The 14,541-nt window shown below is 45.1% G+C and overlaps 1 protein-coding gene, 2 long non-coding RNA genes and 1 pseudogene across 3 annotated transcripts in view; 2 read left to right on the top strand and 2 right to left on the bottom strand.

Moving 5' to 3' along the window:
* LOC146425308 (zinc finger protein 462-like) overlaps positions 1-3,322 on the top strand; it is a 204,720-nt gene extending 201,398 nt beyond the window's left edge. The window contains 1 exon segment of the mRNA XM_085041554.1: positions 2,265-3,322. Coding sequence (XP_084897680.1) covers positions 2,265-2,469 — 205 coding nt within the window. The 3' untranslated portion in view covers positions 2,470-3,322.
* LOC146425296 (uncharacterized) overlaps positions 1-14,541 on the bottom strand; it is a 474,460-nt gene that overhangs the window by 183,851 nt on the left and 276,068 nt on the right. The gene's annotated exons all lie outside the window — the stretch shown is intronic.
* Positions 1-14,541, top strand: part of LOC146425306 (uncharacterized) — a 241,556-nt gene that overhangs the window by 208,267 nt on the left and 18,748 nt on the right. The window lies entirely within an intron of this gene.
* On the bottom strand, positions 4,685-9,711 carry LOC146425307 (endogenous retroviral envelope protein HEMO-like; annotated as a pseudogene).

Genomic DNA, 14,541 nt, shown 5'->3' with positions numbered 1-14,541 from the left:
GCTCGGGGCAGCTCGGAACAGCGAGAAAGCAGGGCAGCAGGAGCGGGCGCTGGCTCTCTCTCTCTCTCCCCGGCCAGCCAGCAAGGATTTCTGCAGTCACAGCAGACGCCGCGGTCTCGTGCGGCAGAGGGCGGGGGCAGGCAGCAGGGGCCGCGGGACTCTCCCGGCAGCAGCCACGAGGGAACGCAGCCTGGGGGGGGGGAAACGTGCCCTTCCCCGTGAGGAGAAAGGTTGAATCAAAGCTCACCCAGCCAGGCGAAGAGAAGAAACAGGGCACAGTTGGATTCGCTTTGGTCCCAGGCGAAGAGCAAAAAGAGCAGCCTCTCTCCTCAGCGTCCGAACCACGAGAGAGCGTTCCAAGGGCTGGCTCAACCCTTACCCTGCCCTGCCCAAAGCCCAGCTTTTGTCTTTTACAAAAGACTCTAAACATCTAACTATTTGTTGCTTAGTAACAGGAATGGGAAGAAATTCTCAACCCCTGACACAAACATACGGTTATCAGATGTAATTGCTCAACTAGGTGCTTCTGTGCATCCTGTTTGACCCAGGAACCCAGAAATCCAAGGTAACGGTTGTCTTTAAACCCATACCTGAATATCTCCATATGTCCAAATACCGTTCCCATTTCAGGTCTAAATCAGACCTCAAACTGAAAGAAACTTTTATCTACAGATAAAGTGCCAAGGGTTTCTGGAATACAGATTGTTCCACAAATTCCCTCTGTTTGGGAGTTAAAATCTGGTGTTGTCAAATCCAAATGTAGCACATAAATGTTCTTTACTATGATCCTAGAGCTTAAACTTCATTTCAAGGTGAGTACCAGTTTAGTTTGTTGGTCCAAAATTAACATTACTTGAGTCCATTGCTGATGTTTGCTTGCCAGTAGAGCAACATGGAAATGGCAGCAAATGATATGGAAATTTGAGGTTCCTTTGTCTTTTTCTCTTCCTTATTATTTATCTTTAGCATGCTTGCAACTAAACATGGCGTTCCAGTGCAAAGAATTATGCACAGAGAAGTGTTAAGGGCTTCAAGTAAAGGAAAATCTCAATAAGTGTGCTCTCTCCCCAAAAAGCACATGGTAAAGTTAATAGCAAAGTTCTTTTCCTTTCATAGAATCATAGAATGGTTTGGGTTGGGAAGAATTTCTTCCTAATATCTAATCTAAATCTACCATCTTTCAGTTTAAAGCCATTCCCCTTGTCCTGTCACTCCAGGTCCCTGTCCAAAATCCCTCTCCAGCTCTCTTGGAGCCCCTTCAGGTACTGGAAGGGGCTCTAAGGTCTCCCTGGAGCCTTCTCTTCTTCAGGGTGACCACCCCCACCTCTCCCAGCCTGTCTCTGGAGCAGAGGGGCTCCAGCCCTCAGAGCATCCTTGTGGCCTTTTCTGCACTCACTCCAGCAGCTCCACATCCTTCCTGTGCTGGGGACCCAAGAGCTGGATGCAGCATTGCAGGTGAGGTCTCACCCGAGTGGGGCAGAATCACCTCCCTCAACCTGCTGGTCACGCTGCTTTTGATGCAGCCCAGGACACAGTTGGCTCATAAATATCAGTCCATGCTGTGAAATAATAGGCAGCTCTGGAACATTACTTTTCCTTCTCTTGACAAAGATCTGTTCAATAGAAAAGATGTCTTTGCTGACTAGAGTTTCTTTAAAGAGGATTGAGTAATCCTCAACCAGGATTATTGTCATGTGGAAGACTGTTGGAGAACAAGGCCTATGTTAGCTAACAGGCCGCAGTACAGCCCTGGGAAGGTGCCATGAGAAAGATACCTAAGAAGCACAGCTGTGCCTCTGAGCTGTGAGAGAATCTCATGGGAAGATTGAGGAGGAACTGAGGAGGAGCCCTCAATGTGTGAGAATAGAATGCAATAAAATGTAAACTGTAAGCTGTGTAATTAACCAGTAGATTAATAATCAATAAATATAAACATTATAACAGTATATAAGCCACTCATACAGTAAAATAAATGGAGCTTGCTTTATAACTCATATTGAGTGTGTCGCAAGACTCTCTCTCCGCCACTCATTTTAATAACAGAAGACATTTAAATGCAATATTGTAGCTAGGCTGTGGAGGGATAAAGGGTAAGAGAAAGTATTATTTCTTGTCTATTTAAATAAAAGTACTTGAAATGTTGAAAGTTTCAATAAGATTTATCAGTTTGTCAACTGTTTGGGAGAAGTACTCCCCCTATTTCCTTGTATCCAAAGCATGTTTGGATTGTAAAGGTTTCCATTTTCTGCTGCTTGAATTTTCAGGGCTCTGAATGAAAGTAAGCAAGGGACCAGAGAAGACAGCAAACTGAAGGAAAACACAGAAAAGACTGTTAATACACTGACAGTAGAAGAAAAGGAAAACACTGAGAAAATGGTGGTGGACTTGTCCCACAACAGTGAAACTACAGTCAGTGTTGTAGCTGCTGACAAACCTTTCCAAGAAACCTCAGAGGCCAAAAATGAATAAAAATTGGGTGTGATTTTGATCAATTTACTTGAACAGTGGTGAATGGAAAGGGATGGGTAGGTGGGGTGGGCAGAAGGAAGAAACAAAGCTGCTTTTAGGAATGAATGATCTATTTTCAAAGCACTGGTACCTATGTGTGTGTGTGTATATAAAGCTATTTAAATGTTGGAATAAGTGGTTCCATCATATCACTGCATCTTTTCTTCTGGATCTTAACAATGGGAAATTACATTCATATTGGACTAATGAAACAACTCCTTGTATCTCTACGTTGCACAATGCGCTTTGCAGTGGAGACTTGTTTGCAAACAGAACATGGTTGGGAGCTGATGTAACTTTTCAACATGCAAATTTTGCCGTATTTTTTTCTTAATTCCAATACATAATGATTTTCCAGCCTCAATGCAACTGCTTTAGAAAACAAAAGCAAGACAGAAACTGCTTTGCTTAAAACAGCCACCTGTTTCCTAATACCTCAAAATTAACAAAGGGACATCCCTGCATTTGTTAGTATTGCCTGTTGTCATTATGATTGAAGTAGAGAGACTGCTGAGCAAGGTGATGAAAGAACAAATAGTGCTTAAAATCCCACTGTGAATTTCATTTCTTAAAATACTGTTATTGTTTTTAATTATTTTGGTAAATAAAAAAATTTAAGAGAGTCTAATTTCTAGATAAGGCTTTGTGAATTGCCATCCTTTATTACAGGTAATCTGTTTGTTAGTATTCAGCTATCATTTTAATACTTGATAAATTTCATGTGACTGATTGTGTGGTTTTGTTTTCCATATGTTTATTTCCTATCAGCCTGAACTGTTGCAAAAATGACACAATTAACTTTCTCATGTAAAATGATTGGTGATGTTATTTTTTTTTCCAGAGGGGAATAGGATAGGGAAAACAATTCCTGTGACTATAAAACTTGTTATTTCTGTGTTTAGCATTTTTTAAAAAAATAAGGGGCTTTTTGTTTCTTTTTTTTGTTTTGTTTTTGTTTGTTGTTTGTGGTGGTTTGTTTTTTGGTTTTTGGTTTTTGGTTTTTGGTTTTTACCAAAGAACCAAACTAACAGCACAGCTATGCAGCTTATGGGCCAAACACACTGGTCCTCATAATTATTCTGTCAATTTTCAAATGAGCATCTATTGGTCTTGCACCAGTACTTTTTGTCAAGATTGGTGTCATCATCTCTTCCCCTCCTCCCACCCCAGTCTGTGGGGTGGGAGGGGGGTATGCTTTTTATTGTTTGGGTATAGTGGGAGAGAATGATGTCAGTTCTAGCATCTTTTTGCAAGCAGAAGTGAAATAGTTACATACTACATTGTCTGGAGAGCTGATGGGAGTTGCTAATTTTTCCCCTTCTTAGCTTTTAGCATGAGGGGAACAGTATAGAATGAATAGGGATCTACATACCCTGTGGCTGATCCTGCACTTTTTCTTTGGTGTAAATCCTACTCAACACGGCAGTAACTTTGCCTGAATAAGGAATACAGGATCTGACACTGATGGTAAGTTCTGATTATGAACAGATAATTTATTTCCAAAAAGTCAGAAATACTTGACTAAAACCTAGTTATGGAAATGCATGTGTCTTTGTCTTGGTTTTTTTTTCCCTTGGTTGAGGGCAGGGATTAAAGAAGCTGCTGAGGAAATGTTGCCCTAGACAGCTTCAAATAAAATTGATGGCAAAAATTGCATTTATAGAATTAGTGCTACTTGAGAAGCATAGTGTTTTGCTTTTAAAGATTTGCCAGTTGTGGGTTTGCAGGATTTTTTAATTTTGTTTGGGGGTGCTTGCTTTTTTTGGAGGAGGGAGGGAGCACCATGTAGAAAACACACTGGAGGGAAAAGTACAAATTTTGTACCCGCATTTGTTTTTTAATTTGCCTCATTTCAAATGTCTTTAAAAAGCTTCACACCTGGATTGAGTGTTTGTAATGGTTACCAAAAATTAAAAAAAAAAGAAAAGAAACAATTACGACATACTTTTATCACTATTTTTCAAAAAACATGTAAATAGTGTAATGCATTTGTCTCAGTTTGAAAGACAGGTGTCTGCTAAGAGAGGTTGAACCCTCCCTTAGGACAGAGAACGCGACCTTCCCTGAAGTAGTACGGGGGCACGTGAGAGGTCCGGCGCTCCTTGCCCCACACGGGCTGGCTGGGCTTCGGCTAGCTCAGGGGCTGAGCCGGGGCCCGGGCTTTCTGCCCTCCCCGCTATCCTTCTCTGCTCCGGCTGCAGCGGTAGTCGACTTCAGGGACCCAGGGACGTCCGATGGGCGGCAGGAACCCCGCGGCAGAGGCAGGTGCCTGCCGGACAGGGATGCGGTGGAGTCGTGGATCGCCCCCCGAGATAAAGAGAGTCCAAGCAGTGGGAGGTTCCAGGGCGCGGTTTATTTAGGAGAAGCAGCGGGGAGGCGCGCTGGAATGCTCCCAGGTGGGGCGGACCGCCGAGATGCCGGGTGCAGAGCACTGCAGGTCTCGTAGGGCGGCCACGCACCCCCCGAGAACAAAGGGGCGAAAGGTTTTAAGGGGCACAACGGGGTTTCTCAGGGCAGGACGGCAGGGGCGGAGCCAACGGGGCTCCGGTACAATATGATGGGCAAGCGGGGGAGCAAATAAACAGCAACTGGGGAGTGGACTACAACGAACCAATGGGGGAAGCCCGGCAACAGAAAATTCTAGTGAGGGCAAGCAACAGGGGCCGTGACAGGGGCGGGGAAGCAAAACTTTAACCCAATAAACTTAGGATAAACTTTCCAGGGGAGGGAGAGAGCGGTCTACAGCCCGGCCTCCTCCGAGTCCCAGGTGATGGCATCCTTGGCGGCGTCCTCGTGGACTACGTTGACCGCCGGCCCTGGGGACTCGGGATCCGCAGCATCGGGCTGCCGCACCTCCACACTTCCCCTCCCTCCGAATTATTTAATTTTGAAAATTAAGGACTTTCAGGCAAAGGTATGGGAAAAGGAATAACAGTTCTTTACTAGTATCTATAAACAAGCAATAACAATAATAGCAACCACAAATAGAACCAGAAACCAATAGCAGATAACTTGTGAGCTGCCGAACCTTTTCCCATGTAGTGTAATCACGGTTGCAAGCAGCAGGGGCGCTGTTGAGCTCCTGGCCAGGCAGGGCAGGTGCGATGACTCCTGAGCAGCTGCAGATGGCGCTGTGGAGCAGTGTCAGGTCAGCCTCAGGCACCTGGTGATAGCGGAAGAGGCTGAGAAAGCGTGCAGGGCAGCAAACAGCTCCGAGCAACGAGCAGGGCGGCAGAGGGGAGCAAGGGGCTGGCTGTTCCGGCTAGCCAGCGAGGTTAGCAAGGGCTCCGCAGTCACAGCAGACGCCGCGGTCTCGTGCGGCAAAGCAGGGCAGGCGGCAGGGGCAGCCGGACTTCCCCGGCAGCTGCTGCGAGAGAACGCAGCCAGGGAAGGGCGCACTTCCCAGTGGAAAAGAGGTTGAATCAAAACTCACCCAGCCAGGAGGAGAAAACAGAGCACAGTTGGATTTTTCTGCGGTCGGTCGCAGCCAGAGGCAAGGAGCAGCCTCTCCTCTCAGTGTCCGAATGACGAGAGAGCCACTTCCAACAGACAGCTCCTTCCTTCTCCTGCCCTGCCCAGCATACCCCTTTGTTTCTTACAAAAGACTTGGTGGCTCTAATCACCCAGCAATTTGTTGCTTAGTAACAGGAATGGGAAGAAATTCCAAATGTACCCAACCCCCGACAGCATTGGATTTTGTTTTGCTAACCTGTTAATAAAAAGATGGGACCATTATCCTCTTAACAAGCTGTGGTGGTTTTGCTTAGCCCAGAACATCAGCAAGGTATCTTTAGCATTTAAGAGAAATTTGGACCCTTCAAAAGCTGTTGGGGTAGGCCTGAAGAAGTGTCTGAAGGGTGGGGAGTGGCACAAAGATGGCTCCTGTGTGTCCTGTGTTAAGGTTCTGGAAGTTTTTCACCAAGTCCAGTAGAGCCAATCTCTGATGGCTCTGAAGGTGATGGACATGCTGCTTGCCAAGTCTAGGCCAAATACAGGTGTAACTACACCTCTGTGACAACATATTTGAGAAAAAATCAAAACAAAGTAGTCACACACTTCTTTTTAGCTGGAGATGGAGAAGGAGGTGAAAAGATGTGAAGGGAGGACAACATGGAGACACCAAGGTCAGTGAAGAAGGTGGGGGAGGAGGTGCTCCAGGCACTGGAGCTGAAAACCCTCTGCTAGCTCTGGTGAAGACCATGGGGGGAGCAAGTGATCCCCCTGCAGCCCATGGAGTCCACAGGGGTGCAGAAATCCACCCACAGCCCAGGGGGAGGTGCCCACGTCAGAGGAGCAGGTGGATGCCTGGAGGAAGCTGTGATCCAGTGGGAGTCCCATATAGAGTTAAAGCTGCAAAGGCCTTGCAAGACACAGAAAGGCCTTGCTCCCAAGATGGAAACAGCCTGGCCTCGGCTTGGAAGTCTGCACCTTATGGACAAAGGACTTGTGTTGCAGCAGAAATTCAGGCGGGTGCTGCTCGTAAGATTGAACCCACGCCAAAGAAGTTCACAGAGGACTGTCTCCTGTGGGAGGGACCCCATGGCTAAGTAGAGGACCCCTCTCCCTGATGGACTGACTAGAGAAAAAAACCTCTTACCCTGCTCCCCCCCCCCATGCTGTTGGTTGGAAGGAGGGAGAGGGGTGAGCAGAGAAACAGTGTTTGTAGCAGAAGAATTGTGGTGATGAATGGACAAAGAAAAAACCCCATACCCTGCAGCACGTCTGCGGCAGGAGAGAGCAGAGGTGCCTGGCATTTAGTCAGAGTCAAACCTCAACACCCCTACCTGAGTTGTTGGTTGGAAGGAGGGAGGGGGATGAGCAGAGAAATGGTGTCCTACGAGGGAGGGGGGTGTGTGAAAGAATGGTGTCTGAAGAGCTTATTTTTACTTCTCATTTATCCTCAGACTCTGTTAGGTTAATAAATCACTTTGCAACTTTAAGCTTTCAGCCTGTTCTGCCTTCGGTGCATCTCTTCCACCACTGCCTTATCTCAACTCATGAGTCTGGTGTGTGTTTAACAGGTTTTTTTTCCCTCTTCTCCTGCACAGCTGCAGCAGGGGAGAGCAAAGAGAGCAAATGTCGTAGGTGCCTGGCATTTAGCCAGGGTCAAATCAGGACACAAGCCTAGAAAATATTTTTTTTCCTTTTCCTAAAAATGTATACCTGAGATATTATGGACACGCATTTTAGTTGCAATGTTATGTTGACTGTAGTGATATAGAAATGAAAGTAATTTTTTTTCATTGTTTAATTTATACAAAATAATTTTTCAGAGTTTGTCAGAAGGAAATAAATAGCAAAATGCTAACCTGTTGGCTTCAGCACTTGGTATTTCCTGACTTTTAAATTACTGATTTCTGACGGGGAACAGGAGGGCAGTGCTGAAGTGTTGTGCTGAAAGTTTGGGGGGGGTGGGGGGGTGGTGTGGTGTGTGTTAAAAAGGAAATTAATAGAAACTGTAAGGGCATATAGAAGGAGAGAGTATTTGCTCCATTAGGGGAATCTGGTCAAGGACCTTTTCAATGCAAAAAGGAATAATAAGACAAGGAGGAAGTCATAAGCAAGAACATATAGGGACACAAACCTGACTGACATGATAAGAGGGGCAATGACAAGAACGAAACATGGTCAGTCACACTAAGTGATAAGCCTAATTCCCTTAGCATCAACTCATAGGGCAAGTGCTCCACCTCCCTGACCAGCTTGGGAACATCCACTGAACTTGCTGCAGTTTAGCAACATCTTCCTTGTATTGGGCGAGGGAGGCAAAATTGAATGCAGTCTGAGTGCTGAGTAGAGGGGGATAATCACTTCCCTCAGTCTACTGGCTATTGATTCGCCCCAAGCGGGCCCAAAGACACTTCAGAGACAAAGTCAGAGAAGTGGGTATTTGCTTTATTCAGTGCACTGGGTGTGGGGGATTCACTCATCCAAACACACATACCAGCACTTCCAAAGACACAATGTTATAGGTAAAATTCATGAATATTCATCACATTCCCCAGGATAGGAGTGGTTATACAAATCATTTCTCAGAAGTCATTAATATCATTAGCATGTGTGCAATGCATGCTCTGTGTGTCTCAGTGGTCTTTGGAGACCCCCAAAGACCACCTCCACGATGAAGGTCCCAGTAGTCTTCATCACAATGCAGTTTTCACCTTTCTCTCTGGAGCATGTGCAGTCCTTCATGGGATGATTCAGTGGTTTCTGTGCTGGCTTCAAACAAATTCTTGTCCCTCTTATCTTGATGAGATTAAGGGAATCCTGTTTTTCTAGGTTTTAGAATTCACATATTCTGTCTCTCAATGGTTAACTTGAGTTACCTATTGACCACTCCTTTCTCAATCCCCCCCCTTTTTTTTGGTAATTTGTAATTCTTAACATATCTTGTATATCACGATAGTAAGTACCTTTCTCTATCCTTTTTCTAAATTTGTACTTTTGCCATCTAGCATAAGCATTGCAATTCCAAGTACATAATATCATACAAAAATAACTAATAATACAGACGATGAATAACAATGCAATAATACAAATAATTATTACAAACAATTGTTTAAGCCAGGATAAGTTGGGTAACCATGCTGTAAGTTTGTCCCATACCTCTTTAAACCCCCAAGAAGTGTCAGCGAAGGTGATCTGATGCAATGTTCACGTTTTGTCCAGAATTGTCTGCAAATCTGTTTCTATGCGTTTCTTTAAATCAACATAACTGCAACAGCTTGTATTTATAACTGTACATAGTCCTCCTTCTTTGGCATACAACAAATCTAATGCAAGTCTATTTTGTATAGCTAATTGTGAGATGCTCTTAATCTCAATTTGCTGTGCTCTTATGGCATCTGCAGTGGCATTCATTATGGTTTCTATGGTGGCAGAAAGATTCACTATTGAATTCTCTAGTTCACTTACTCCAAGCCAGGGTATAAACCACCTGGCAAAGCTGTGAAATCCAGTGGGCCTGTCTATTAAGGTGTTTGATGACCATTTGGTCCTTTGTATAAAAGTTCGGAGTAAGCCTTGTAGTTGAGGAACAACACTAATGTGGAGAAATATTGGTCCTATCGCACAGCGACCTTGCCATCCCAAGAGTAAAACTTTATAGGCACTGTGTCCACATATCCAAAACCAACCCCACCCTGGGGGCACTAGCCAACCCTTGGGCTTCGGTCCTGGCCTAGTTTGATTCTTATTCCACATATCAGCCCCCCCAAAAGTCCAGAATTGTGAGCAGTTAGGAAAATTCCCTATAAATGTTAGGTTCCCACATTTGGACTCTGTTTTATTTGCTCCTGAGTTTTTAGGTATAGATTCTTCCCAGCACCGCTGCACGCAGCGTACCAGCAAGGACTCACTTATTGGCTCTTCAAACTCTAATTTCCATTGAAGTTGGTCTGGGGATATGTTGACATAATGTGAAAGGTTTGTGGCCCTAAGGGCAGTATGGATTTTTGTTTTATTAGGGAATGTTGCCCCAACCAAAGGAAAGCATCTAGCAGAATTTTCAGGCAGCTGAGAACATATCCAGCAATCAGTTAGATTAAAATTCTCAACAACACCTTTGAGCAATCGAAGGTATGTATTTTGGTCCCACGAGCCCACCCCAATTACCAATGTTACGAGTATGGTCCAAATCATGTTGTATTGATTTTCCGTATTTGAAGGCACAGAGGTCCTGTTCTTCTTGCCTCCCAGTCTGGTTTTGGCTCAGGTTTGGTCTTTATATAATGGATCCAAGTTGGTTTTCCTTGTACTTTAATTGCTGTATGAGTGGCCAGCAATATTTGATAAGGTCCTTACCTGTGTTTCATGCCTTAGCGGATATTGTTTTACTGACACTGGTTGCGCCCCTTCCAGCAGTTCAATAACCACTGGGGAAGCCTGTTTTGATCTCCCTGGAATCTTAACATCCCATACTAAGGGGATTACTTGATCTGTTATTGCACTATCTATGGGTATTTCTCCTTTTTCAGGGATATTTGCTAAACTTAAAGCCATAATTAATTTTTCCTTGGGAACCTGTAGTCTCATTCCTTGTTCTGTGAATTTTATTTTTGCTTCTAACCAGGTTAATAGATCCCTGCTTAATAGGGGTTTTGGCGAATTTTGAAGATCTAAAAATTGGTATATTCCCATCTTTTTGCCTAATGTAAATTTTAATGGTCTCAAAAAGTAAGCATTTTTGGTTTTCCCTGTTGCCCCAATAACTTGGACATAATCACTGCTTATAGGACTCAAAGTTTGATTCAGGACTGAGAATGTGGCTCCACTATCCACCAAAAACTCCACCACCCGTTCCCCTAACCTAACTTTAACTAGCGGGTCTGCTAGGGAGGGACCTGCCGGTCCTCGTCATTCTGGATGCAGCTGTGCTACAGTCACTGGTTCAGGCGGTGCTGATGATTCTGTCTTCAGAATCGTGGCACGGTTAGGACAATTTCGCTTCCAATGTCTGAACTCTCCGCATGACAGGCACTGGTTACGGCCTGGGCGTTGCCGTCTTTGTCCTCTAGGTGGAGGCCTTCTCCCGCCTCTGGGGGCACGCGGTTCCCCAGCCTGGGCCACTGCAACTGCAAAGGGCTGTACCATGTTTTTATACACCTCCCATGCTTCTGCTAAAAGTCTCCCTAAGTTCCGGCTATCTGGTCCCTTAATCTTTTGCAACTTTCTGCGTATATCTGGTGCTGATTGACCCATCAATAAAGATATTAACTGTTGTTGCCCGGCTTCAGAGGCTGGGTCCAGTGTAGTGTATTTCCTCATATTATCTCTTAGCCTTTCTGGGGACTCAGTGATTTCCTGGTGAATGTTGAATAACAATGACCAATTAATTGGTTTTGATATAGCATTTAGCAGTCCCCAATGTACTAATTTCCTGTATCCAACCAAAAACGGGTACATTTGCATATCATTTGTGTCCCAATGTGGATTTGAAGTAGGGAAAATGTTATCTACATTCCCATGTAACATTCCAGTAGCTATCTGTCCCTGCACATGTGTTCTTGCCACAGATACTACTGCTGCTTTTTCTGTATCAATTAATTCTGATAGCATTAAATCTATGTCCTCCCAATCAATATCTTGATTTCTAACAACTAATTGAAACCTTGTTGCTACCTTTTCAGGGTCTTCTCTATACAGTCTGGCTGCCTTCCTCCAGGTATCTAAATCCAAAGCTGTAAATGGTGTTTTAACTTTTGTTATTCCTCCATCTGGCCCTACCACTTGTCTGAGAGGTGCTATAAGTTTCTCCTCTACAGGGGCCTTGCTCCTAGTTCTGGATGATATTCTTGAGCTAGCTTCACTTGTCCCTTCGTCCTCATTATCCTCCGGGGATATTGAGGACATTGGAGATGTTGTCCCTGATGTTAGGGTGTCACCACTGTAATTCATCAACTCCTGGGTTTCTAAGGGATCTTGGTCTCTCTCAGCTTTGAGATTTAAACACCTTTGCCGTATGCTGCATGATGGACAACACCTCTTCATGCAGCTTTTTCCCTTTTGCCTCTTTTTCTAAAAGAAAGACCATTGAGTGTTGTGGTGCCAAATTAATGCCACACTGTTTCTGCCATTCTGGTTTATGTCTCAAAGTGAAAAAGCAATGCACGTAAGAGGTCTCATCCCATTTGTTTTCCCTCCTTAAAAATAACATTAATTGCAGTAGGGTGTTATAGTTTAAAGTCCCATTTTCTGGCCACTTTTCACCATCATCTAATTTGTACAGTGGCTACCACTGGTTACAATATTTAATTAGGGTGCTCTTTTTCATAGTCCTTCCGGGGATTCCTCCCAGTTGTTTCCAATGTGCTAACACACATCCCAATGGACTTTTCCAGGTTATTTCCTTGCTTTCTGATGATCCCATTACCTCCTTTGTCTGTTCTCCCTCTCTTCTTTCTTCCACACACACTTTCCTGCACGTCTCCTCCCACTTTCCCTCTCAAATCCCCCCAGAACCGGGGAACCAGCCACAAAGCCATGCTACTCTCTGCCACTTTTCCCCTTACTCTATCATTATCTACACCTTCATTTACAAGCGCACAAAGTCCAAGCTTCACAACTGTTTCCACACACTAAACACAGGATTTCAAAAGGAAAATCTAATGGAGCTATATTAGAGAGGTGTGGGGGTGGTCTGGGTGTTCTCAATTCAGTAACTAAAACCTTTCCCCTCCAATAATACAATCCGCCCCCCGCTCCGGATATTCCAAACCAATGGTTTATATATGATTTCTACTCATTCACTCTTTGCCAGTCGCTTTGCTTTTCTCTGGCCGTTTCTGTTGCCAGATGATGGAACTGCAGATAGAGCTCCCCACTCATTTTGAGTTCGAGACACATCTCATTCATTCACTCTCACACAGTAACAAAATAATGACAGAACAAAGTTAGCAGTTCAATGGTGCAGTACAGAGGGTTCCAACCCCTGGGGGTCCAACCCCCTTAAAGGTACCCTTCCTGACCGTGGGGTCCAACCCCTGCGGGTCCAACTCCTGCCCAGGACTAATTTTGAGAGACTCAGTCTCAACCCACCCTCGGGGACTTGTACCCTGGACCTGCATGTATTTTGTTTTTTAAAAATAGCAAATACCTTAATTCGGTGCAGATGGTCCTTGGTCTATCCCCACCACGAGCCAAAGGATAGCTGAGCTCCCCCTGAAAACTCAGGGTTCCAACTGTGAGATCTGCTTACCTCTGGATCCGGCAGCCGAGCAGAGTTAGGGTCCCATCTGGATGTGCCAATTTGCCCAAAGCAGGCCCAGAGACACTTCAGAGACAAAGCCAGAGAAGTGGGTATTTGCTTTATTTGGTACACTGGGTGTGGGGGATTCACTTGATGCCTTAAAAGCTGGTAAAATAAGAGGCAGACACAGCAGTATAGGGAAAAAAGGGTATTACCTTGGTTTTAATAGGATCCCAGGTGCCCCCTCATCAAAGGTGGAATCACACCGAGAAGCACACCCTGTGCACAACACATATACAATTTTATGGACCTCACAAATTAGCAAATCTACCTAAAATCCTTGTCGGAGGTTGGGGAAGGCCTTGGAATTTTTCTCCATCACTGTTACTAAGCAACAAATAGTTGGGTGATTAGAGCCATCAACTCTTTTGTAAAAGACAAAAAGGTGTGCTTGGGCAGGGCAGGGTAAGGGAAGAGCCGGCCGTTGGACCACTCACTCTCATCGTTGGGATGCTGAGAGGGGAGGCTGCTCTTTGCTTTTGGCTGCGACCAGAGGAAATCCAATTGTGCCCTGTTTTTCTTCTCCTGGCTGGGTGAGCTTTGATTCAACCTTTTTCCCACTGGGAAGTGCACGTTTCCCCGGGCTGCATTTTCTCACAGCTGCTGCCAGGAGAGTCCGGCTGCCTCTGCCGCCTGTCCCTCTGCTGCATGAGACCGCGGCGTCTGCTGTGACTGCAGAAATCCTTGCTACTTCGCTAGCTAGCTGGGGAGAGCCAGCTCCTACCCCTGCCGCCCTGCTTTTTGCCACTCTGAGCTGCCTGGCTGCTCTTCAGCCTGCCCACCATTACCAGCTGTGTGAGGCTGACCTGACCCTGTGCCACAGCGCCACCTGCAGCCACTCGGCAGTCATCGCACCTGCCCTGCCTGGCCGGGAGCTCAACAGCGCCCCTGCTGCTTGCAACCATGATTACACCACACAGGAAAAGGTTCGGCAGCTCACAAGTTATCTGCCATTGGTTTCTGGTTCTATTTGTGGTTGCTATTATTGTTATTGCTTGTTTATAGATACTAGTAAAGAACTGATATTCCTTTTCCCATACCTTTGCCTGAAAGCCCTTGATTTTCAAAATTAAATAATTCGGAGGGAGGGGAAAATCACATTCTCTGTCCTAAGGGAGGGTCCAACCTCTCTTGGCAGACACCTGTCTTTCAAACCAAGACAATCCTCCAATAAGAAACTTAACAAATGAAGAAATTGTACTCCTAATCTAATTATCCTCCCCCTCCCAAATGAGGCCATGGTCTAGTTTACAAAAACATGTTCCAGAGAGGAGGCCCCATCCAAG

This window comes from Lichenostomus cassidix, chromosome W, assembly GCF_008360975.1.
Source record: "Lichenostomus cassidix isolate B80296 chromosome W, HeHo_3.0, whole genome shotgun sequence".
Classification (NCBI taxonomy): Eukaryota; Metazoa; Chordata; class Aves; order Passeriformes; family Meliphagidae; genus Lichenostomus; species Lichenostomus cassidix.
Note: the sequence above shows the minus strand (reverse complement) of the source record. Positions and strands in the feature narration are given on the sequence as shown.